Source organism: Rhipicephalus microplus, chromosome 7 (genome assembly GCF_043290135.1).
Source record: "Rhipicephalus microplus isolate Deutch F79 chromosome 7, USDA_Rmic, whole genome shotgun sequence".
Taxonomy (NCBI): domain Eukaryota; kingdom Metazoa; phylum Arthropoda; class Arachnida; order Ixodida; family Ixodidae; genus Rhipicephalus; species Rhipicephalus microplus.
In genome coordinates this window covers 36,297,376-36,323,577 of record NC_134706.1, presented here as the reverse complement: position 1 = coordinate 36,323,577, position 26,202 = coordinate 36,297,376, and the positions used below count along the sequence as shown (strand labels likewise).

Genomic DNA, 26,202 nt, shown 5'->3' with positions numbered 1-26,202 from the left:
CCCCCACAGGAGGCTGAAACTTATCTATGCGTGCGTGATCACACTGAAATGTCATGAATTCGAAGAAAAAAGAAAAAAAAGAGAGAAAAAGTGCTCGGGAGAGGAGAGAATCCAACTGCAGCTTGTGACAAATATTTGTAACTACGCTCGTAGAGAACGGATTCTAAACATTTTTTGTGGGGGTGAATTCATGAGATAATAAGCTCCTTAGGTGAATCCATTTTGTGACTAGTTGAAAAAGTGTTGCAAGGCCCCTTCAAATGCATTCAAATACAAAGAAAAACCAATGTTATAAGTATAGTCTAAAAAGCAAGAGTTGGTTCTGCAGTGGTAAAGGCTGTCTTTTTTTTTTTCTCTTTTTCCAAGTTCAGAAATAGATACCGTGAAAAGTAAAGTATGGTACCTGGCAAAGAATCGACGCGGCCGTGAGAATTTGGCAGGTAGCCTCGCTTGCTGTCGTACGGGATGGTGGGGTCGACCGCTTCGCTAGTGTAGCCAATGCTTTTCAGGACCTGGAAGTGAGACGGGAGTTGATGAAACAGAAAAAAAAAATAAGGTATCACAAAATCAACGAAGATAACCCGACAGATGGCACAGAGCACTCTCAGTTCATGATCGTCTTCATCAACCTGGTCAAAGCACACCTTAAGTTTGTTTTTATCTGGGGAAGAGCCTTAAATACCTCATGAAATGTGAAAATTAACCGTCTGCGTCCTGCGGCATTGGCACGAGTGATGCGACAAACCAGGATCAGGTCACTACGTCACCATAAGACATCGCGGATTGCCAAAATATGCGACGTCACCATGATGCCATCATGTGATGCTGTTGTTTGGTAAAACAATGTGGGCTGAGCGTGTAGGCATTGCCAAACAATGTGACATGCATAAAATTTGCAATGCCTCTGATCCTGGAGGAGGTGCAGAACCTTGTTGGCCGCAGACAACTTCCAGAAGGGTTCAAGGCAGGTTGAGTACAATGAACAAGAAAAAACAAGATGGCCTTTGCCATTCAGCCATCTTAAATGAAAACACAAGAGGTCCTGTGAGGTTTCCCTAGCAGTACTGGTTTCGTCTCGTCACTGAAAAACATCTCCCCAACTTTGCATGTTCAGGAAATACAGGCATTGGACAACGACGGTTATCCATCACACTTACCATTTGGCATGGAATCATCTCCGTCTCGCCCGTTGCAACAGCCTTGATTCCCGATTCAGTTTTCTGGAAGCAGGAACAAAAAGTGATGAAGCACACGCTTAAAAAAAAAAAAATCAACCCCACGTTGAATACAATGGCAACAAAGAAACATTGTCTTCGAGCATCATTGAAGACGCAATACTTTGTAAGAAAAGGATTAATTTGCTTAAACAGAATATTGCATGTGTCACATAGACTACAATGCGCTCCACACACAATCCATGCACGAGTCTTTTAACGTCATACATAGTCGTCTTTACTGGCTACAACTGAAACCTGCCCATTTCATTAAAGTGCTACCGCTCTTGCAACACATACGTGTTATTACAAATATCGGCCTGTCTTGCATGTTGTAGCTCAGTGACCCCTGATTAGTCGCATGCTGATGAAACTTCACCGACAAGACAGAAATGCGCGATTCACTCAATATGGGCCCGGAGCAAAAAAAAAAAAAAAAAAAAAAAAGAAAAAAAAAGGGATGAAACTGAGGAATAGTAAAGAACACAAGGAAGCTCCGTGTCTTGCATGTTCTCACTCCACAAATTAAGACAATTCCAATTCGCATCTAAGATGCCAGTCTGTAAAGGCAAGTCAACCACAGTCAACCCTCAAAATAATGAACCCTGACATGAACAAAATATCGGTTATAACGAAGTAAATAGAGAACAGTCTTGCAACAAATAGTGTTAGGAATACACCTTTATAATGAAGTTTTGGATATAACAAACTTATTTTCGTATAAGGTGCAACATTGTTATAATGAGGTTTGAGTGTATCTCAAAACGCCCGAAAAGTGCTTGACGTCCCGAAAATGAAGAAGTGCCTTTGGATGGAGCACCCATGTGTAATCTCTACGGCAGGGAAAGTGGTTGGTGTGGACGAAGCTATCACTCTTTTTTCTTCTTAAGTTGTAATTGTATAGTCAACTGAACTAGCAAAAACAAGTTTTGTACACACACGAGTACAAGCCATCTCAAAGAGTCGGCACAGGATTATTGCGGCATCGAAAATCTTAATATCGGGTATGAGTGGCTACAGCACTCTACAGGTCACCGACCTCGAGCCGGTTGACGGCCATCTCGACGCTCGAGACACGTCCCGTGCTTGAATCAGCCAGGAAGCGCAGGGGACTCCGCAGAAAGCGCAGCTCCCACGAACGGGGCTGGCTGGTCGGTTTCTTCTCCGACGTCTGCACCATGAGCTCGAGCAGACGCTTGCGGGGCCGTGGCAAGTCTGCCCGCAAAGGTGGAAGGCCACGCGTTACTCACATATGCACCATTCGTACATTTTTCTTTTAAGTGGCAACAGTTCAAGTTTCACACCAGCTCCTTTCCTCACAACATCAATCAATAGAGGCTACTATTAGATGAGTACTACGCTCAGTTTCATACATCAGGTGCAGCACTGAGGAATATGTGCAAGAAGTTCGGTCAGCAAAACGTGAGTCACAGCTGCACGTCTTGTGCTTGGATTTCATCGTTGCAAACGTGGCTTCCACAATGGGCTCCAAGTGTTCGCGACTAAAACTAATCGTGGAGGCCACAATACAAAACAAACAGACGCTAAGTGATCCAGTTTACAACCTATTGACAAGCGAATGCACTTACACCTTGATATAGTAGATTCAACCATAACGAACTATAGGTTATAACGAAGTAAGTGACCAATAGCTTTGCCATAGATACAGTGTTATAAATAATTGTTTATAAAGAGTTTTCGGGTAAAATGAAGTATTTTCTTGGCAGATGCGAGTTTGTTATAATGAGGTTCGAGTGTGAATAGTGATGTTTGTTTATCTCGGAGACGCAAAGCATGTTCATTTAAAACTCAGTAAAAGCGACAAAAATGTGTGGTAAAACGATTAAACTATTCCTTAGTGCAAGCGCACCAGCTGCAAGACATCCTGTCAGCTTTCGTTACTTTGCATCTGATGTTTGAAACTTGGTATGTAGAGTTCCCCATATATTTAACTATTGCGGATGGGCGGCAGTTTCTGCCGTGTATCTTCACTACATATAACCAAAGTAAGTTCCCAAACAAAAGATGCATGCCCACAAACCACGTGCCTCTATGACAAGTTTTTGTAACTTCACTCCATCATATGGCACTGACAGGCCGAACAACAGTTGAAGATTTGGGCGGCTGTACAGGGCTCAGGACTTCAATGGGATACAGAAGAGGGAACTTTTCTCATATTAATAAATTGCCATTCAGCAGCACCGAAAGTATCATTCTTTCCATAAGAAGCCATTTAGTAAGCAAGAAAATATTCAAAAAGAAAATGTAGATTGTGAAACAACCTCAAGTTGCAACACCCAGCTCATAGATTTGTGGCGGTGCGTGCTGGGGCCTACATAATTATTTATCCCTAAAAAATGATTTGCACTGCATTTGCATGGAGCCAGAGAAAAGACCGAGCAATGTTTTCAAAAAAAGTTTCGTTGAGCCAAAGTGGCAGAAATGCGAGAAAAAAAAAAGCTTTGGATAAGTGAAAAAGGTTTTAAGATTTGTGACGTCGCATCGACCATTTCAGTTGTGGTACAGTATCCAAATACGAAACTTTAACACTTTCTTTTTTATTCTGTCTGATCACTAGCGAAGAAAGTTTGCCTGAAATGAAGCACAAAAGCATTTAATGCATACCACAATGCATCAGCTTCGTGTTGCCAGCTTTTAGCGGCATGTAAGCAGCCCTGTGCATAGCATCCAATGAGCAACCTTTATGCACAAAAGTTATTCCTTATTAATTTGAACTGATCAAGTGTATAATGTTTATTTAACTGCTATATCACCTATAAGACCTGAATAAAAAAACAAAAAGCTATTACTATTTGCATGCAAACACGAAAACGTGTTTTCATGAAACTAAGATTTGCTCTTTTTAAGTTATAGGGGACTGATTTCACTTTTGTACATAAACACTGAGTAATTCTTATTGGCTTTACACAGCATTGTTAAACCACCATGAAAGCACTTACGATATCAAGTGGTGTTGACTTCATAAGATCAAGCCTAACACCTTTATAATAACACAACACCTTTCTTGCGGGTATCTTTAAAGGAGGCGTCAAACACTGCTCGGGCTTAGTCAGAAAACGCAACCTTCGGATATCAGAACCGCTATGACGGTTTCAGCCAAATCTAGCAGTTGTGCGGGGCAAGGAGTTTAGAGGTGGAGGGTGAAGTTGCCATTTTCTCATGTGCCCTCTTTTCGTACAGACGGCTCCCCTCATTCTTTTCGGTAGGTGGGATGCCTGCTGTTCAATAAAAAACAACAGATAGCATATCCAATGGACCAATAGCCCACAATCCAAGAGCAGCGTGTAGATATGAAGTGCTTCTTGCCATGGAGGTTCGCGGTCCATAGTGTGCTAACATTGCGCAGTAGCTACACTTGGACACAGGAATCACAGCTAGAGAGCAATCATGTCCCAGACAACACTCGATGTCCTGAGGTCGTCCTCCTATGGTACAATCGTCCTCGCACAGCTCTCATTGACCTTAGTACTTACTGAGGATGACACAAGCTGGTGTGACCCGGAAACGTATTTTCGAGTGCTTTCTGAGGACAACAATTGGTCTGGAAAAGATCCTGTCAAGGATCTTTTGGGGATGACAAAAGCATTGCACTAAGCACTTACTCCTCAAGACCTTTGCGCACCAAGTAGATGCATTTCATATGTGAAAACTTTCTCCACACGTTCGTTTCATACAGCCATAAAGTTTTCGCCTCGTTTGTTTCTTTTTTGGCAGAAAATTTTAAATTGCGTGTTCCACTTAATGAGACACATGTAATTAATTGGCTTGAGTATCGAATCTGGTATTACAAAATGTGCATTTGAAACAGCATGTTCTTAAATGTCACAGCCTTAAATTAGTCATTATACGCTGCTGTAGCGCGTAATAACAAACTAGCAGCTGGCAACCATTGACCATGCGGCATCATTCTGGATAGTCAAGCAGCTAAGCCATTCCAAGCCAACTGACTGTCAAAATGGGGTCTGTCAGTACAGACGCTAGAACGCTTTTCTAGTGTCCGGAGCGGCGGAGTATTGGTGTAACATTTCTCGATCCTGTGGGTAGGCGGCGCTGCCGCTCGCTGGCACGCATTCAGCGCGGGCGCTTGCGCGCGCTATCCTGCCGTTCTACACCTTGGTAAATGAGCATTGTTTCCTTCATTTCACTCTTGGCAGGCTTCTTGGCCTTTTCATCAACGCGAATTTAGCTCAAAAGACTGCTGGCTTCGGCTGAAAAGTACGCAAATGTTGCTTGCTGAATCCGCGTACGTTGTAGCTCTGTTGGCCGCGATTAAAGTTCTCGATCTTGCTGCGCGAAATAGGTATCCTGCCTTGTACCTACGCTTTTTTATAGTGTCTCAAAATTAAAGCACCCTCGGCGTTGCCGCGGCACTAATTACGCAAGCGCCGACATGGTCGACAACCTAAGTAAGCAGCTTAAAGTGAAACTGGGCAAAACGTTACGGCACCTGGTCTGCAAACCGCGTACCATTAGTCCCCCACGTTTTTGCTGAAGACAGCACATTAACAGCGTCAAACTAATATTGAAAGAACACAGTAGGTCAGAAATCAGCACATGCAACATCTTTACGGTTTATTGTATAACTTTTCACAACACGAAACTGAAACATTGAACTTGACTCGACACTCACTGGCACCGCCTCATCTTCAGAAGCTTTTGCTTTTGCCTCTGCAAATTTTTAGATTTGTTGGAGGCTTTGGCGAGAAAATGCAGCCTCGTGAGAGCATAGAATTTGATGATGTTTGCTGTCACTTCCCGGCCGTGAACTTGGCAGCCAACCATCTTGAGTTCACTGCCTTGGATAAAGCTAGGAAAACAGGTAATGCTCTCGGCATGCAGCTGGTTGCAACTGAAAAAAACAGTAAATGCGTTCTCAAGTTCTGTCACAAGGCGTTCAAGTGGTTTCGATGGGTAAAGCAAGCCACCATGATCAAATGCTTGAGTTAGTGAAGCGTTACTATTCAACGTGGCCTGAACAGGAAGAATGCATAATGATGATGCACACTCGAGACACGATATTTTCTTCATGGTCTTGCGTACAACGTAACCAGCTCCATAATAAATTAATCGGCTGTCACTCTTCTTTTCTACAAAGTCCTTGTGATGAAGCAAGGAGCTGTGCTTCTCCATCATATCTGCGGCATCTGCTAAATTTCCTTCATCTAAAAGCCTGTCCACGAGAGTTGTCATTTTACCAGCTTCTTGCGTAGATGCGTCAGACGGCTCCAAGAGTGCACTGATCAGCTCAGGCTGAGAATTTCCACCCCTGGGTGGTCTTGCTAAGGTATGGAAGCTGAGGTTATTAATAATGATCAAGAACTGTCCTGGAGTCGGATGATCGTTACATCCGAATGACTGACGAACAATCCCAAAGACGTTCTCTACTTTGTCCTGACTGAGGTTCGCAGTGAGCAAGTACTTATATTGAAGCTTGGAAGTGGCGTAATCCAAAAGAGACAGCGTACTTTTCAGTGTTACACGAAGTCCCAGGGCAGTCCCTGCACTCAGAAAACCACCACCATGCTTTGCTTCATGCTCCTCCCATTCGCTTAAAAAAATAATGAACTCTTCCAAGAACTCTGCACTTTTTGAGTCTGATCGAAGACCTCTGAGTGGTGTTCGCGACGACATGATGAAAATCAACTTCTCCATAAGCCTTACAAAGTGCTCTGTAGGCTCGACTATACGGAACTTTTCCTGCAGATCACTCTTGTAGAAAAAGAGTCCTTTCAGGACCTCCTCGATGAACAGCTGGTATGCCAGGTTTACGCGCATTTTTTCAAAAGCATTTGGCTCGACATGTGCTTGTGTTATATGTGGCATCACTTTCAGTGTGATGGCTTCTCTGTCATTTTTCCAAGCCTCCTTGATAGGACTGACATGGACGTGGCCTTGTGGGATCTGTAATCCTTTGGAAACAAAGGCATTCCGCACGCACTTAACAAGGTGTGGAAAGTCAGAAATCATGTGTAGGTGTCTTGCAGAATCAACAGGATGAGCAGCCTTGCATATGATTTCCACTGATGACGCTGCAACCAGTAAGAAAATTATTTAGGCTAATGCAGGCAAGAAAAACATTGTTTTACAAAGATGTACAGAATGAGGCAACTTAACCTTTATTCCAAGCAGCTTCCAAGGACTTCTGTTCCATGGCGCACCGTCGCTTGTCCAATAATCAACACGAAGACCTGATTTTTCGGCAAGTATCGCCGCTTCAAGAAGTAATTTTGAAAGTAGAAGGGCCTTCACGTTGCCTTTAGAAGAAAACACGCCAAGTATTTGGGTCCATCCGCCTGTAAAGAATACGAAGCAATTATTGCAGTGTTTTGGACAAAGCAAGGCTCTTTGTTTCACATATGCGAAATTAAAAAGTGGACAGAAACCAAATTCTTGTTCTTTGTAAGCCACACGTGGCATTAATGGAGTATAATTAACAGAAACCACCCACCTTTAAAAGGCTGAAACATTATGATGAGTCCGTGGTCACTCAGAGAAGTCTTGTCTTCTGGTTCAGTGAAGTTACCAAGGTCTACAAAGCCACTCAATTCTCCACACGCTCTCACTGCAATATTCTCGGATAGTTTCCGTTCATCAAAAACAAGGCCCCCATGGAGACTAAACTTATCCATATCCTTTGTTTTTTGCTCCAGGGCTAAAAACACCTTGGGGTTGAAACCGAATGTGCTTTTAAATCCCTGCAAGTGCTTGTTCAAACAAGTCTTGCTTGGTAGTGCCATGATTTCATGCTTTCTTATATGTTCATATAGCTGCGGGCTCTTCATCCGCATCAGGATGCATTCCAGAACCCACAGCTTGTCGTAAGCCATGCCACGGCTCGACTTTCTTGACGCGGCTTTAAAACAAGTTCATACAGCCAACTGCTGTTTTGGCGGCAGTCCGCAAATTTTTTTGCTCGAAAGCCGTATCGGCCACAGACTGATTCACAAGCCGCAGTTTTTTCTACCGTTTCTTGGGCTTTTGCAAGCTTTTTCCTAGTTCGCAACAGCTGAACAGATTGCCTGGCAGCTCGTTGCCGGAATTTTGGTTTGGGATTCTGCTTCTGTCTGCGCATCTGATTTGACATAAGCTTCCTGGTGTACTTGCAACGCAAACACTGTTTCCCTTCTGCTGTTGTAACCGAGCATGCGTGCGAGTAGTACGATTCACCAAACTTCGTGCACTGACCGGTCTTGATGGGCTCAATACCACACCCAGTGCACAGAAACAGCGCATCAGCTTTCTTTAACGCCGCGAGCGCATCACTTTCAGTGGCCACGAAAAATTCATCAACCTTGACGTTGCGGCAGTATATTCGGCACAACGATGTTTCAGCCTGTTCCTGCGTCGTTTCCGAGCACCCTGCGAATGTGACATGCTTGTGAACGAGCACATCTCTGCATTTTTCCCCACGAATGTGCCATTCGAAGCAAAGTTCCCCAGACTCATTAGTCAGCACAATTTTGGTGCAAAAAGCTGACGGCAGCGAAATATTGCTGAACAGGTGAGCAGAAGTCTCCGACGCTGATTGTACATCAACACTCTTGGTGAGTTCACCGTCGGGCATGCCTTCATCTAAAGCCATGCGCTTCGGTGGTGGGGCACAGTGGTTAGAAAGGTCTCTCTCTTTCCTTCTTTTTGGAACATGCTTTGTGAAGTACAAAGGTGCATCTGGGAATATGGTCGGCACAGCGTCATCAATCAGCGTTCAAGCTCCACAACCTCTCCATTGATGACATTGTCACGCAGTTTATTTACGTACAGACCTACTGGAAGGCTGAGGAACGCCAGAAGAGCGAGGAACGCCAACTGGCCGAAAATACAAAACAAACGCAAGCTCGGGTCGCGCGTGTGCACCAACGCTGTGGCTTGCCGTTTCATGCTGCTTCGTCATCGTTCGCATAGTTCCCTACATTGGCCCCCGGTGAATAGCGTAGCCAACCTGGCGACTTAAGGCGTAGTCACTATAGCGGGGTCGTAATACGGCTTCAGGCGACTCACATGCACAATTTCTCGGCCACGACGGCGTAAGTCATGACATTGTGTCAAAGGCTCAATCTCATAATTGACTGGTGACGTACGGGCGAGAATGCGGTAGGGCCCGTGGTATCGTGCTAGTAATTTCGACGAAAGGCCAGGAGTGCTCCGTGGAATCCAGAGCCAAACGAGAGCACCAGTCGTGAAAGTAGAGAGATGTCGGTCGGTGTCATGCCGTAGCTTCTGGTGGCCTTGGTCCTCGGTTGTCAGTGAACGGGCCAATCGTCTGCAATCTTCTGCGTACCTGGCAACATCAGAAATTGCACTGTACTCAGAGGAGTCGGGCGTGTATGGGAGGATAGTGTCCAGCGTGCACGATGGTACGCGTCCGTACAACAGAAAGAAAGGGGAGAACCCTGTTGTCGCGTGCGTAGCGGTGTTATACGCATACGTGATGAATGGAAGGACAGTGTCCCAATTGGTCTGGTCTGAAGCTGTGTACATCGTCAACATATCACCGAGAGTGCGATTAAATCGTTCTGTGAGGCCATTTGTCTGCGGGTGATATGCTGTCGTCATGCGATGAACCATGTTGCACTGAGCGAGCAACGCTTGAATGGCGTTAGACAAGAAAACACGCCCTCAGTCACTCAAAAGTTCGCGGGGAGCACCATGGCGAAGAACAAAGTTGCGCAAGATGAAAAACGCAACTTCCCTCGCGGTTGCTGCGGGTAGTGCTGCCGTCTCCGCGTAACGCGTGAGGTGGTCCGTATAAGTCGATACCGACGCGATCAAACGGACGCGCTGGACAAGGCAGAGGCTGAAGTGTACCGGCAGGGCGTTGAGGTGGGACATTACGCCGCTGGCATGCAGTACAAGCACGTACGTACTTGCGGACGAATGTGTACATGCCGCGCCAGTAGTACCGCTGACGTAGACGGTTGTACGTTTTGAGAGCGCCAGCGTGAGCGCTTTGCGGGTCATTGTGGAAAGCAGTACAGATTTCCGAGCGCATGTGGTTGGGTATCACTAACAGCCACCTCCGACCTTCAGACGTGTAATTCCGCTGATAGAGTATGTCGTCTTGAATAGCGAAATGGGTGGCTTGACGGTGGATAGTTCTTGAGACCAAATTAGCTAATTAGCTAACGGATCAGTCAGAAAGGCGAGGAGTTGGGAAATCCACACATCTTTGCGTTGTTCCGATGCCATGTCTGTGAAGTCGATTGGTGTTATGACAGCTGAAGAAGGTAACGAGGAGGTTGAGTCAGCCGGTAGCGGCGAGCGGGATAGCGTATCAGCGTCGGAGTGCTTGCGGCCGGATCGGTATACAACACGAATGTCATATTCCTGTAGGCGAAGCGCCCAACGACCAAGGCGCCCCGACGGGTCTTTGAGCGATGATAGCCAGCATAGAGCGCGGTGGTCCGTGATGACTTCGAAAGGGCAGCCATAAAGGTATGGGCGGAACTTCGTCAAAGCCCAGACAATTGCGAGGCACTCTTTCTCCGTGACGGAATAATTACACTCAGCTTTCTTGAGGGTTCGACTCGCGTAAGCGACTACGTATTCTTGGTACCCTGGTTTTCGTTGAGCCAATACAGCACCAAGACCGACACCACTGGCGTCGGTATGGACCTCCGTAGGCGCATCGGGGTCAAAATGACGTAGTATTGGAGGTGATAATAATAACCGCCGAAGCACGGTGAAGGATTCGTCGCACTCTTTTGACCAAGCAGAAATGCCTTTGGAAGTTGTCAACAGATTCGTAAGAGGCGCGATGATGGAAGAGAAGTTACGCACAAATCGACGAAAGTATGAGCACAGGCCGATAAAACTTCGAAGCGTCTTGATGGAATTGGGCTTCGGATAGTCCGCCACGGCGCGGAGTTTCGCCGGATCCGGGAGAACACCCTCTTTGCAGACGACGTGACCCAGTATAGTGAGCTGACGTGTGGCAAAATGGCACTTCTTGATGTTAAGTTGAAGGCCAGCAGAGGTGAGACACGTGAGAATAGCACGAAGACGAACAAGGTGAGTCGAAAAGTCGCGAGAAAAAACGACGATGTCGTCTAGATAGCAAAGGCACGTGTTCCACTTGTAGCCGCGAAGGATGGTGTCCATCATACGTTCGAAGGTAGCTGGGACGTTGCAGAGTCCAAACGGCATGACGTTGAACTCATACAGCCCATCAGGTGTTACAAATGCAGCCTTCGATCGGTCAGGATCAGCCATTGGAACTTGCCAATATCCTGAGCGTAAATCTAAAGAGGAGAAATATTCTGCTCCTTGCAAGCAATCGAGTGCATCGTCGATGCGTGGCAATGGGTACACATCCTTCCGAGTTATCTTATTGAGCCGGCGGTAGCCGACACAGAATCGGATAGACCCATCCTCTTTGCGCACAAGTACAACTGGGGATGACCAAGGGCTCTGCGATGGCTGGATGACACCACGCTTGAGCATATCGTCGACTTGTTCGTTGATAATACGGCGCTCTTCCGCTGAAACTCGATATGATCGTTGGCGTAAGGGAGCATGAGTACTGGTGTCAATGTAGTGCGTGATGTTCGCTGTGCGACCCGAAGATGGTTGAGCGCAATCGAACGCACAACGGAACTCTCGAAGAAGGGATAAGAGCTCGCGTCTTTGTGTCGGCGATAGCTCAGCGGCAGCAGATGGCTGGAATGAGTCTGGCGCGGGCAGTGTGGCCACAGGTGGCGTCATAGCATTGAGCGGCAGGTGAGGTGGGTGTTCGGCAAACTCCAGAGGGCTTAAGAGGTCAACGTCTTGTATGTTACCCAAACATTCTCCGCGAAGTAAGGTAACTGGCGACGACAGCGAGTTCGCAACGAGCATGGCGGTAGCACCGGATTCCACGTTGAGTACGGCAAAGGGCAGGTGTAGGCTACGGCGGCGGGTAAATACGTCAGACGGAGTGAACAAAACAGTTCCGGCAGGAGCGGCCATACAGGTCAGGGCTACAAGGGTGGATGTTCTCGGTGCTATTTCCGTGTCTACAACAACGACAAGTTTGTAAGCTTCAGAAAGAGAATCCACCAAACAAGAGGTTGGCAGCGGTGTAAGGGCAACTTCTGCACGTGAGCAATCTATGATGGCCCGATGAGGCGAAAGAAAGTCCCATCCAAGAATGACTTTGTGGGAGCATGATGCCAGCACAAAAAATTCAATGGCATAAAGTTCACCTTGGATAATGACACGTGCAGTGCACACAGCTGTAGGTTCTATGCACTGCGAGTTGGCCGTGTGGAGCATCAGGCCCGAAAGAGGCGTCGTCACCTTTTTCAACTTGCGGCATAAGGTTCCACAGATTATGGAAACGGCGGCCCCTGTGTCGATAAGCGCTTGTGCGGCGGTCCCCTCAACATTGACATCAATAACGTTTTGCGGCGAGAAAGATGGAGGCCTTAAGCAGTTTCCCTCTTCCGTAGCAGGTCGGCGACGCATAGGTGACAGGGAGCGTCGTCGGGGCGATGGTGACCGATGGTTTGCGTAGGGTCGAGGACCGTCGGTGGTGTACCTTGATGGCGTCCTAGACGACGACGCCATTGGCCTGCCCTTGGTGTCGACTGGAGGGGGATCTCGGCGACAGTGGCGGGCGACGTGTCCAGCAATACCACAGGCGAAACAGATGGGCCTATTATACGGCGTCCTCCAAGCGTCTGAGCGACGGTAAAATGGAGCTAAAGATCTCGCATAGGGATACGGCATAGCAATCGGGGTTGTAGGCACGACATAGGGTGGCGTGGCAGGTTGAGCATACGGCATACGCTGTTGCGTAGGCCGAGCAGCGACGGCGGCGTACGTGAGAGGCGTAGTGACTGGTGGTTGCTGATGCATCGGCGGAAGGGCCTCAGTGACTTGGGTCCGAATGACGTGTTGGAAGTCCGATGCCAAAGCTTCCGTGGGCTCATGTGTCAGTGGCAGCAGTGACAGATGGCGCGCTATCTCTTCGCGGATGAAGTCCTTGATTGTCGAAAGCAGCGGCTGCTGATCGGTAGGATGGGCAGCTAGGTGCAAGCTTGCGAGCGTGTCTGGCGTCGTGAGGGCTTGACGAGCAATTGCGCGCTGCCTACGCAATTCATCGAAGCTTTGACAGAGGGAAACGAGGACAGCAATTGTGGGGGGATTTCTCGCGAGCAACATCTGAAAGGCGCCGTCGTCAATGCCTTTCAATATTTGCCTGATTTTTTCTTCCTCAGGCATGGTAGAGTTGATGCGGTTGCATAGATGCAACACATCTTCAATGTAGCCTGTGTAGGTCTCGCCTGGTTGCTGCGCACGGTGACGCAAACGGTGCTCGGCTCGAAGCTTGCATGCCGCAGGTCGTCCAAAGACGTCCGTAATAGCAGTCTTGAATGCAGACCACGTAGTAATGTCAGCTGCGTGGTTATTAAACCACAGTTGCGCGGTGTCCGCAAGGTAGAATGTGACGTAGCCCAGCTTACTTGGGTCGTCCCATTTGTTACTTGCGCCGACTTTGTCGTACCTCGCCAACCAATCTTCGACGTCCGACTCAGTGGAGCCCGTGAAGATAGGAGGGTCTTGTTGAGGATACACGGCGCCGCAAGTGACGTGGAGGGCCGAAGGTCCCACCTGCAGAGGCGTCTCGGTGGCCACGTTCGTGTCACGTAGAGGGGGAAGCTTACGGGAGCGAAGTTCCAGGTTTGTACGGGAGTCCACACACCTCCACCAGATGTCACGCAGTTTATTTACGTACAGACCTACTGGAAGGCCGAGGAACGCCAGAAGAGCGAGGAACAACAACAGGCCGAAAATATAAAACAAACGCAAGGTCGGGTCGCGCGTGTGCACCAACGCTGTGGCTTGCCGTTTCATGCTGCTTCGTCGTCATTCGCATAGTTCCCTACAACATGTTTGAATGTTCTCTGTATGTAGCATTCATCAAAATTACGGGAACACACCACACATGTATTGTCAAGTACCTTGTCGTCTCCTTTGATGTTTCTCGACCATTCCTGCAGACGAACAGGATCTGTGGGAGCTCGAAACAATGACACTTTTACCTCTGACGACTTGTATCCACCCTTGCAGAGTGGCACAAAGCACGTGCTACCTTTACGGGCAGGCATGGTCACACATCCGACGAGAAAGGTGAACGCCGACAATATATGATGTTTGCAGCTCCTTCACAAGTCAACACAGCATCAGGACGAAGTAGTTTGAAACCGCACAAGCACAGCACACGCACAAATATACCGCATACACCTCGCTACCGCGCCTGACAGGCCTGGCCGCGCACAAACTTGCCAGCGTGCCAGCGGGCTGCAGAGCCATCTGGCGGACAGATCCGAACACATTTCACTGCGCCCGCGGAGGGTGTCGCCCGCTCACGACACTAGAAAAAAGTTCCAGCCTCTCTACTGTCAGGGAAGATGCTGTGTGCTAGTGAAAGTTCGTGTCCTTTGTTGTTAGTGTGCATGGTTAAAAGTGAGATATGTGTGAGAGTGTAGGTCGTAGGTGACGACAGGAGGTAAATTGCCGTGTTGATGGGTGCACTGGGCTGCTCAATGTTCAGACTGATCATGAATATATCGTCACCAGCCGACCGCGGTGAGGTGTGGTTCGAATCAGCCTGGAACACCAGCCAATCGTGATCAATTGTGCTTCGAAGCAGCCTGGTCCCAACGTGAAAGGATCGACTTTTGCATCTGACACATGGCCCAACCTCGGGCAAGCCAAGTAGAAGCCCATGTCGAGTGTACTGGTAGGCTGCCATAGCGAAGCCTCTAACACTAATGAGTGCATTGGGCCCGATACACAAGGTGATGAGGACACTGTGTCAAACTTTTGAGGAAGATTACAAACGGGGTTGATTGAGCTGTGTTGACCGCCTTGATACTGCTTTTATTTTTTCCGACTATACGTGGACTCGAATGCCTGACAAAGTTGTCAGTTGTGAATAATTACTGTGAAATAAATTTCAGTCAACAAGCTTTGTTTGTTTTGTCACCTCTCTGTTGATTGATACAGTATATATACACGAGACCTCGCAGGTGTTTTTCTTTTTATGTATGCAAATATGAGAACAAGTAAATCCTATGTAGTATCACTGCCCACAGTACCGAACCGGCCACGCAATCGTTGTTCTGAAAAGGTACTGAAAAAGTCCTGAAGTGTTGTTTTGAGGATGTGCTGAGGTTGTTATGTGTATGGGCAAGGGGGCGGGATCAGTGCCATTCTAGTACAATAAGAGAACATTCTGAGGGCGTCATATTGTCCTCACGAAGGCATACTGAGGACGTCCTGAGGTTGTGTTTGTGTTATCTGGGGTTTCACGTGCAATCTCAAGGCCATGATGTTCCCTGACATAACATGATTTTCCCCATGCCATCCCTTCCTGCTCGGTCAGCAGCGGGCTCGTCGTGATGAGAGAACAGAGGAGGAGCTTATAGCGTACAATGCATGCTCAAAACACAGCTCGAGTTCTCGAGAGATTCGAGAAATTTCTGTGGCAGTTGACTGGCAATAAACTTTGATACTGAGGTCATTTGATGATCCCATCAAAAAGTGATTCAGGATCTCTTTTAGGTTACCAAATGAAGTGAAACAAAAGACTCTTCCATGAAGGGTCAATTTGTCGCTTAGTTGGTTTAACATATCTCACGGTAACGGCGCAGAAGACGATAACAACGATAGGTGATCAAGACGGTAACAGCGCTCTGTTTGTTGCCTGTGTGCCTCTGTTGTCCTACTCTTTCCCGCTGTTACCGCAAGACTTTTCCATCGCAGTCAATGCCCGACTTTGCGATCGACCGAGCAGTAACGTTCCGTACCAGCCAACTTCTCTCGAACCATGTCGAAGTCCTCCGGCCGGAAGATGCTGTCCACGCCGGAGATTTTGGTCATCTCTCGCAGCTCCTTGATGGTGAAGGCTACCTCGAAGGGCCCTCTCCTCCCGACCACTATCACTTTCCGCACGCAGCTCTTCCTCAATGCTTCCAGGGCTGGTTCGACTATGTCCGTCTCCTGAGCAAGGGAAAAGAGAATAATTAGGGGCTCTTACACATGGAAGAAATTGGAGAGGAAGAGCAAAGGATGATAGCGGTGCACGCAACCCTGGAATGCTACTTTAAAAAAAAAAAAAAACAGGTTGGTGCTTGCATTGCTTAGGTGCACTTGACTGTGGCACAAGATACGTTTAAAAAAAAAAAAGAGCAGTAGCAGTAGAGAAGAAAGGGAGACGCCGGCTACCAGCTGTTTGATAAAATTCTGAGAATTATTGTTATTATTTGATTTGCATACACGGGTACGCAAGCACATAGGGAAAAGCTGGAGACAGTCAGTTGGCAACTGCCACATGAAGGGACACAATGTCTGCTTACTCTTTTGGGAGGAGGGGAGATGGAGGAAAGGAGAAGAGAAAGAGTACAATAGAGAGAGAAGTAAAAAAAATTAGGAAGACTTTAAAAAGCATAAGTAAACAAATAAAGTGTTTAAACATAGACTCTGAGAAAGATACAGAAAAATATTATACTTTCTGGTCATTCGTGAACAGCCAGCATATGATGCGGCGCAACACGGTCAAGATAGCATGTCCTCCAGAAAGCAAATTTCTGTGAAATACAAAGTTACAGGTGTGCCATTGACACAACCAGACTCTTTCTTTCTGATATAGAATGCTTCCAACAACTCCCTATCAGTTTGTTTGCATTATTTGCCCACTGAAACCTCAACATAACAAATTTGGATATAACGAATTATTAGTTACAACTAAGTAAAGAATAGCTTTGTCATAGATAGTGCAACGAATAATTGTTCATAAGAAATTTTCGAATATACTGAAGTGCCTCAGTGGCAGATGTGAGTTAGTTATTATGAGGTTTGAGTGTAGCCTGTAGCAGTTTTGCATGCGAAGTGGTGGAGGACTTCAGAGGCAACCCTCATCCTTTCTGCTTCCCACCGTTCACTCCATTTGCTGACCGCGCTTGTGACACCATGAAATGATTTTTCGGTTTCTTAATTATTTCTAGTTGAACCTCGAGCAGCGCTCAGTGGTGAAAGCGGCACTGCCACAGCGTATCAGCATGTCACTGTGGCCCTCAAGGAAGGTAGGGGGAGTTTCCACCTCCTGACCATAGTCCTTATTTCTGGACTTTTATTCTTTCCTTCAAAAATTAAATTTTGTATGCAGTGTTCTTTTTTTTGGCACTTTTAGAACAAGGTAAAGTAATATTTTGTAAACAGCATCTCTTTCTTCTGTGATATTGTTTGTTAGTAAGAAGGTGTTAACAAACAGCAGACAACATCGCACTTGTCAATGCGTGATTGCCCTTCAGCACGAGCACAGACCAAGACTCACCTGAAGCGACTCTGGAGGTGAGAGCAGAATGCGGGCAACATCCAAGGCCACGTTACCATGGCCAATGACAACGGCCGTCTGTCCAGAGAAATCCGGCCGGACGTCCACGTCAGCGGGGTGGCCATTGTACCAGCCGACAAACTTGCGGGCACTGAACACGTTCGGAAGGTCCTGCACGTCAGCATTAGAGAGAGAGCGTGTCACGTGGATTGCTAAAGAGACTGTTGTATTGGAAAGCTGAGCAGAATCGGAACAGAGCAAGTGACAGCAAAACACATGCCCTACCTCGCCCGGAACACCGAGGCTTCTTTCTTGATCGGCACCATACGTCTGAAAAAGCAAAATAATACAGTTAAACCTTATCGATTCGAACTCTGTTATTTCAAAATCCTACTTAATTCGAAAAACTTCTGCGGTCCCGTGTTTCGTAATGCAAGTTTGAGTGGACACAAAACTTACTGACCAGGACAACAGCGTGGTAGGCCTTCCTCAAGTCTGCCACCGTGACATCTGTGCCAAGCCTGACATTGCCGTACACGTTGCACCGGGGGTTCTTGGCAATATTCGTGAAGGTGTGGACCACATTCTGAAAGTGCAAGTCGGTGTGGGAAAGATGAGGAAGGCTGCTTGTTCGTATGTGAGAGCATGAGCATCTCACAAGGCAAACCCTCATCAAAATCCAGCCAGAAATAAATGTCAAGAGATCAAAAGCATGATGCACTTGTTGCAGTCATCTAATTTTCTTTCGACCATCCGTCTAAAAACAGATCGATTGATAAGAAGAGTTTAACGTCCCAAAACTACCATATGATTATAAGAGACGCTGTAGTGGAAGGCTCCGGAAATTTCGAACACCTGGGATTATTTAACGTGCACCCAAATCTGAGCACACGGGCCTACAGCATGTTCGTCTCCATCGAAAATGCAGCCGCCACAGCCAGGATTCGCTCCCACGACCTGCGGGTCAGCAGCCGAGTACCTTAGCCACTAGACCAACAAGGGAGGGGGTCTAGAAAGAGCACAGAAAACAGATGCTTGGGACGGCTAGTGGTACACCCTTGGCAATAAACAGCAGGGAGCGAAAGATGGAAGCATGCGTTGAAAAAATCCATAAACAGGGGTTGTGTGCTTGTCACAAGAGGTACATTAGGGAAACGGCAGAGCCAGTTAGTGTTAGATTAAAGGAGACCCGCGTGTACCCAGCAAAGAAATCACCAAAAGCAGCAGCCCAGCAGGTCATAACTTCGACGGTCTCAAACTTCACTTTCTCCAATCCAACTTCCGGTCCCCAAGAGACACAAAGCATACAGGCTCATGCCTTATCCTTAAGTTTAATATGCTCCACCCAGGAGGTATGAACATTTCTAAGGGGATTCCTGAATCCATCCGATCCGTTACACAAACAAGGAAAACCAATGAGAGTTAAGCCCCCGTACTGGCAATTTCCAAGTTACCATTGTTAAGTGGTGCTTTCTCAAACAACCGCGATTCAGCGAAATGTTACTTTCCCCCCTTTTTTCTCTTTTTCATTCTAGGAATACCTCTTCCCTTTGACTCGGGAATTCATCATGGTGGGCTCTCCCCCCATCCCACAGCCACGCTTCCCCAGTTGCCCACCTTTGTTTGGATTTGAGATGAGGGTAAGAAGCATAGACACACATGATTGCTAAGGAAATCAGTTACAGCACTGACCCACTTGTTGAAATACCAGATTGAGCATACAATGCCTGTCCCTGTTTACGGATCTTTTCATCCCTGACAAGGAAAACTTCTTTTCTATAAGCAGTTTTTTCAGTGTTTTCATTTCCGTTCTCTCTCAAGCGTCTACATCCAATTGTACAAATATTCCCGCCACCTGCACAATAAACTCGGTTGTAAGTGGGCGCTCTGTCCTATAACCTGCTTCAGTTTGAGAGCTATAGGATTTCCCATGTCAAAAAATGCATAAACCTGGGAAAATGACAAAAAAAAAAATAAATACAAGGCACTCCCTTCCGATTCAATAGCACGTCTCTCTATCATGTTCCTTAACAACATGCTCTAATTTAAGTCACCAATAACAAAAGTGCTTTCTATTTAGTCTAGGTCACTGTGAAGTTTTGCACCATTTAAACATGAAAATCCAGCAGCAGTTTACGTAACTTTCGGGGAGAGAGTGCGAAACCATTTCTCATGTAGCTCACTGTTTTTGCATGGCATAAAAGTAATCGTCAGTAGCATTATTAACACTTTGCGGTGCATTTGCAGGGAGCTCTCAACAGTGTAACGAGACTGCAGTGGCCCATGGTAAAGTGCTGATTCACAAGTTGGTTGGTAGTTGATTCATGTACTTGCTTTCTCACTGCATCAAGTGCCATCTCTAAATGAGTAAGCTTTCAATACCTGATTTCTTTAGTTCCCAACTGGAACGTATGGACGGAGGGTAAAGGTTTCGGACAGCAAAGGGTTAATGTCACATCCTCACTTTCTAATGAAGCTCACAGTGAAGCATCATTACGTAAGTGTTTGTGTGAGCATTACTGGCACAAACTCCCACACAACTGGATTCTGCTTACCGATTAGTGTTGTCTATGCTTTGTCTACACTCAAACCTCCTTACAAAAAAGTTACATCTGCCACAAAAATACTTCATTATGACCGAAAATTTGTTATAAATGATTATTTGTAACACTGTATCTATTACAAAATATAGCATATAGTTCGTTATATCTGAATTCCTTATGCCGGGATTTGAGTGTATTTCATAGTAAGTCGCCCGGAAGCTGAGTCTTGCTGAAGATATTTTTACTCCTCGACCATGATGCAGTCTGCATTCTGCTTTTTCAACATCCCCACAGATGCAAAAAGAGTCTAGATGGCGCAAGAAATACCACATTCAAAGTGAGAAGAACAAAGATCAAGGTTTTTTTGTTATTATTATTACTTATTAACTGCAACACTTACCTTCACCTCAGGGTGGTCTGGGGCGACACCGAAGCGAACCAAACCGAACGGCACCGGCAAACCCTCGTAGATGTCGACGATGGCATTCGGATGCTGTTTTGGGAAGGAGGAACCAACTTTATTGACAGAGAAGGCGTGGTTTTCGATGTGGCTACACGCGGGCAGGGACTCTTTCGGCCCAGGCAACAATAGCGAGCTGCTACTCCTTAACGGGAGTTATAATGAGCTCCTCCCACGCTGAGCGTGAGCGAGCTGGCAGGAGCATTATGAGGGAAGGAAAGTCATTACGGCCCCACAATACGTGATTTTGCGTAGCCAATTCTTGCGGGCTACAGAAACTGCAGTTGATGAACTAGTATACGTCTGTCTACGCTGTCTAAAAAAGTATTGGAGATTATTCAAGTTAAGCAAGTTTCTGATGCTCCTGGACGACCATACACAGGGGTTCTTATACGAGTCGGCAAGCCACGAAATATGGGAAAAAAAATATGTATGTATATATATATATATATATATATATATATATATATATATATATATATATATATATTCACTCAAACCTCATTATAATGAACTTGCATCTTACATGAAACTAAGTTTGTTATATACCAAAATTGGCTATAAAGGTTGTGGGGTCTCGGCGAAGCGAACGAGCGACAGTGTAACGCCATGCTCTTGGAGTGAACGGACCCAGTTGACGCGGTCGGTACAAAGCACACAACATACATACATTTATTAACTAATTTAGACGACGATATCGTCCGCCGAATGATACACCAATTTCAATTAACACGCTACCATACAAACAACATAACGCAGTGACACACTAAACACACGATAACATGATAAACACACACTAACACACCCAACACACTAACACATACCCAAGGCGGCGTCGCCAACGCCTGACTTTCCACGTGGGACCCCGGCGCGAAGCCCGCGTTGCCGTGCACCGGGGACCCACGCTACAGACAACCGTTCGCGGCAGCCGCCACGCGCAGAAGAGGCTCGCTCAACTCTCGCCCACCACCAAGGCCTGCCTTCCGCCAGGGGCCACCGCCGGCGCTACCACTCTACCAACAGTGGTACTCAGAGCGAACACAACGCCATCTATCGCACGGCGGTGGTCACCACAGAAATAAAGCCTTGGGACGAGACACGTGCGCCCCGCGGCGCAGACAACTTTACAGGGGGGGTGTCAGCACCCCCACAAGGTATTCCCAACACTATATCTATTGCAAAAGAAAATAAGTTTGTTTTATCAGAAAATTCATTATAAAGGTATATTGCCAACACTATCTAATGTAAAAAAATAAGTTTGTTATATAAAAAAATTTGTTATAAAGGTATTTTCATAACACTACCTATTGCAAGACTATTCTTCAGTTGCTTCGTTAGCACCAATATTTCGCTAATATACTTATCATTATGTTTAAAGTGTGTATCGACGCGGTTCGAACTTTGTATATGGATCAGTTCGATGTTTCAAATACAACTGTTTTTTCCAATTATCGCCATTTTAATGTTGTTTTTTTTATTTTTTTCCTGAAAGCTGCTGCAACATGTTTCTTTGAATTGATTTATGTTCAGCCATGTGTTTTATGCACATAGTTTTTTTTCTGTACATTTACCTGTTTATGCACTGTACTTTTGATTTTTCCCGTCCACTGTTTGTTGCCAAAAAAAAAAAAAAAAAGACACAGACCTCATTGAGCCATTAAGTGACTGTTATCTGTACCACGTATAGATGCGAAATAAAGTTCAAGTTCATTATATCGAGGTCTGAGTGTATATATTTATAACAGGTAGTTCTACTGTACTGAAGTTACCGTGTCTTGCTTCCTCCAAAGGGCAAATTATATACATTAATCCTACAAATTCCTACACCCACTTGCCATGACCTGGGTTTAATAGCATGCACTCATTGAAAATTGGAGACTGCACTGCACTATATATGAACGGACTCATTCTAGTAAACCTGAATCAATTCTCCTGTGTCAAAACAACCCTAACTAAAAAAGAAACAGATGAAGGAATCGGTTATGTCATAATTGACAAAATGCCTGTACTTGTCAAAAATTTTGATAGCGCAAATCTTCCCTTTAACTTACTTTATTCAGCCAGTAAAATTAAAGCAAGGTTTTCATTCCTAAAGAATAAATTATCAGCCTCTACAACCACATGTACCTCTGAACTCCAAAAGAAGTTCGAAAAAGCAAGATCCAAAGCAAAAAAAAATAGAGAAGAGAGAATGAGGTACATGTGTTGATGATGTCCTAGAGTTCTAGCGTCAGCAGACTACAAAACCTTGAGTTTTTACAGCTCCTTTAGTTTTCTGCTTCTCAAAACAGAACCATTTCCCCAAGTTTGAAATGAAGCAAGCAGTCAACATATCAAGCTTTCAAAGCACTTCCTAGGTCACGGTGGCCCGGCACCAGAAAATGCTTGAAAGCTGGTGACATTCGCCTGACTTACACGTGTACAGGCTTCACTTCAAAATTCAACAAACCGATAGTCTGGCAGTTATTCACCTTTTCAGCAATAACGAAGCCTTAGACAGTTGGCAAGTTAAAATGAGGATTTCGAAATGTGCACAGGTTCCACGTGAAAGTTGTGAAAAGTGGGCGAGCTGTGAGCAATTCATTAGATCTCAGTGCGCACGGAACTTAAAGATACAATAAGTAGTCAACAAAGAAGCAGTGACTCGCAACCAAAATTTTACGTGCACACATCAGGGATAGCTCAAAGGCGCACCGTGAAAGATAAAACAAACTGCAAGATAAAATAAACAGAAAATTCGCAAACGGTGAGGCTAGAATGTGGGCGAAAAATTCTACAACAATGCTACATCTATAAGCCCCAAATGCTCATGGCACACTGTTCTGTGTGCATTGAAACCCTTTAGTTTCTTCTTTACTACGGAACTTTCCTGATGAACTGAGCTTTCACTAGTATATCCGATATATGAGCACTGGATATACAAGCAAGCCCTCATACATCCAATTATAAACGCAGGCAAGAAAAATACTGACTGTGTTACATGTGGCCATCCCCCTAAAAGACGTTAGCACATGGCCACTTCTAACGAATTCCCGCTTCGCACTCGAATATAAAGAAGTGTGAACACTTCCACAGAAATTTCGACACCTGCATCTGTTTGGGTGCGTAAAATGAAGAAATACCTACAGTCAGCAATATAAATCCTTTTCAAAGACCTCCACTAGATACAAAATGCTTGCCCTGCCAAGTCAAAGTTGAGAGCAAGACGTGAATTTATATGCTAGCATTTTAAAGGGCACATCTGTCCATCTCCTTTTTTTACTGGTTTTCTGTTTCTGACCTTATTTTAAGTTATATTATGTCACACCGCCTTGCTCAGACATTCATTTTAGATTATGTGAATGTTTTATTTCAGGCCATATGCCAATTTAGCTCTTCTTAATGGGTCCACATACACCACCAAGGGTAGCAAAATGCATTGACGGTAATCGAGGATGTTTGGCCTGATGTGCAAGTATCTATATCAACAACACAAATGTATTTCTTAGGGCAAGAAAAGTCGAGCTGTAAGCAACTGAGGAATGCTCGAATAGGGCAGCATAGTGGAGAGTGTGACTTAGGACGCACCTACTTTGAGAACCTGCTGTGCCGTGTAGAAGCCAGCCGGACCGGCACCGACGATTGAAACCTTGAGGGGCGCGTTGGAGTGCTTCCACCGTCGCACATGACACCAGGAAAAACGCGAGCTTCGAAGCAGGTGGCACCTCGCAACAGCAGCGTTGAAAACGACCATGGCTGCCGTCATGAATGTAGTGTAAGCCCCTGACACGGCGAGAACAGGTAGGAAAACTATCTTTACGTCGGCACGAGCGTAGAAATAAATAGCGGAGAGTAAGGACAACACATATGAAGTGATACAAGCATGAACAACGGCGAGCACTGCAAACACTATACTCCTGCCGAGGCCAAGTGATAAAAGTCGAGGTCCTTAGCCGAGATTAACACACGACAGCTGTCGGTGGAGCCCTGACAAGCGCCTGCTAAAGAAACAGCTGTGTGCAGAGGGTATGCATACAACAGTGTTGGGATGCATTTGACATTTTAACAGGAATGTGCAGACGGGTCCACTGTTAAAGAGAACACTTTCGTACAGGGCATGTCTGGATTTCGCTCTCTTGCAAAAGCGCAGTGACACATATTTGCTCAAGACTACTGTTGATTGACAGTTCTAAACTTTTTCGACAGACACACGCAGCATACGTCCAGACTTTACACTTGAAAATGCAGTGAAGCGGCTAGTAATATGAAATGCGAATAATAGGGTGTTCCCTTTAACAGCGTAACAGACGATACAAGATGCTGCCCCAGGTCAATTGTGAGAGGCCTGACGTGAAGCAGTGAACATGAAGCTATTATATGACATTCGGTGGTTTGGTCGGCCTTTTAGTTTTCACTCACGTAAGACTTGCCGTTATAGATAATTAAGTTCTGGCACCAAAACACCTATGTGATTGAGAGGCATGCATTTGTATGTTGGCACATTCCGTGTTTTTTTTTTTTTAAGTCTTTTCGTTCGAGATAACTGAATTGTGGATTCTCTCGTGTGAAAACCACCGTATGATAACGAGACACACAGTTGGGGGATGGAGTTCTTCGTAGAGGGCGTCTAAATTTCGATTAAGTGTTTCGTCCCTATTGAAGTGCGGGCACCGCGCGCCGGAGAATCGAATCCACGACATCGCGCTCGCCAGGGAAACGCCGTAGCCGCCGATGCACCTATGGCGGGTTCTTTTTTTTTTTTTAGTTCAATGTAACTGGAGTGCGGTACTGCAGTTAAGATAACCAAGTAATAATGGGTTTTCCTATTCTCTCAGATGGATTAATTGTGTGCATTAACAAGCTACGACGAAATCGGGTAGTGGAAACGTACCAACAGAGTTTTCACTTTTAGAACCTGCTCACGGGGAGATGCGTCGTTTAATTGAAGTACGTGACAATAAATATCACAAATCTACATATATATAAAACTCACTGATAAGACGGCGGGTTTTCGTGAGGAAATACACACGCGATCAGAGTGAAAGTGAGCCCTCGGTCCGAGAGAATTACGCACGCTTGTTTTATGCAATCGTGCGGCGGAATGCAGCAATGCCGCATCGGTCGTCACGAATGCAAGGTTACCTTGTTAGGACGGCCTACTCGAGTTACCGGCGCACGCGCAGGGGGGCCTTCTGGGGTGTTTCAATAGTCCGTGAGCCGCTGACATCGGGTGTTTATTGCGCAGCCAGGTGAGATCACTTGCTGCGCGCGAAACTAAACTGTACTCATCACAGCTTCGCGGGCGAACCGTGCATGTAGTCATTGGCATAAATTTACGCCAAACCGCGCACGCGATTTCTAACTTGCGATTCGGCACGCCTCCGCCGATAGAACGACAACATACCGAACACAAGACACACGCTAACGCGCGTTTATTACAACTGTTTACGCGCGCCCACCAACCGCTGCATCGCAAGATAATCGAGAAGCCGAGGAACCTCTTGCAAAGCCGGGTGTATCACTCCGCTGTTCCGCGAAAACTTTTTAATAAAAATCATAACTTATACAAACTTTTACGCATTTAAATACGTTTTTAATAAAATACACACGTTATTATTTGAGATATAGAAGAATATTTGTGACAGTAATTTACAAAAAGTCGTATAT

The 26,202-nt window shown here is 45.9% G+C and overlaps 1 protein-coding gene and 1 pseudogene across 5 annotated transcripts in view; both read right to left on the bottom strand.

Annotated features, from left to right (window-relative positions):
- Nucleotides 1-26,202, bottom strand: part of dare (NADPH:adrenodoxin oxidoreductase, mitochondrial) — a 77,372-nt gene that overhangs the window by 4,088 nt on the left and 47,082 nt on the right. Inside the window, exons 1-10 of one of the 5 annotated variants that reach the window (XM_075869015.1) lie at nt 25,427-26,052; nt 24,128-24,318; nt 20,497-20,589; nt 18,017-18,139; nt 17,839-17,883; nt 17,554-17,724; nt 16,028-16,220; nt 2,254-2,429; nt 1,158-1,220; nt 404-512 (exon numbers count right to left, since the gene is read on the bottom strand). In XM_075869015.1, the coding sequence (XP_075725130.1) occupies nt 404-512; nt 1,158-1,220; nt 2,254-2,429; nt 16,028-16,220; nt 17,554-17,724; nt 17,839-17,883; nt 18,017-18,139; nt 20,497-20,589; nt 24,128-24,301 (1,147 nt within the window). In that variant the 5' untranslated portion in view covers nt 24,302-24,318; nt 25,427-26,052. Of the gene's footprint in view, nt 1-403; nt 513-1,157; nt 1,221-2,253; nt 2,430-16,027; nt 16,221-17,553; nt 17,725-17,838; nt 17,884-18,016; nt 18,140-20,496; nt 20,590-24,127; nt 24,319-25,426; nt 26,053-26,202 lie in introns of those variants that run through there. The other 4 variants (XM_075869014.1, XM_037430601.2, XM_075869016.1 and 1 more) reach the window with 4 other exon arrangements.
- On the bottom strand, nt 7,329-8,817 carry LOC142767415 (uncharacterized; annotated as a pseudogene).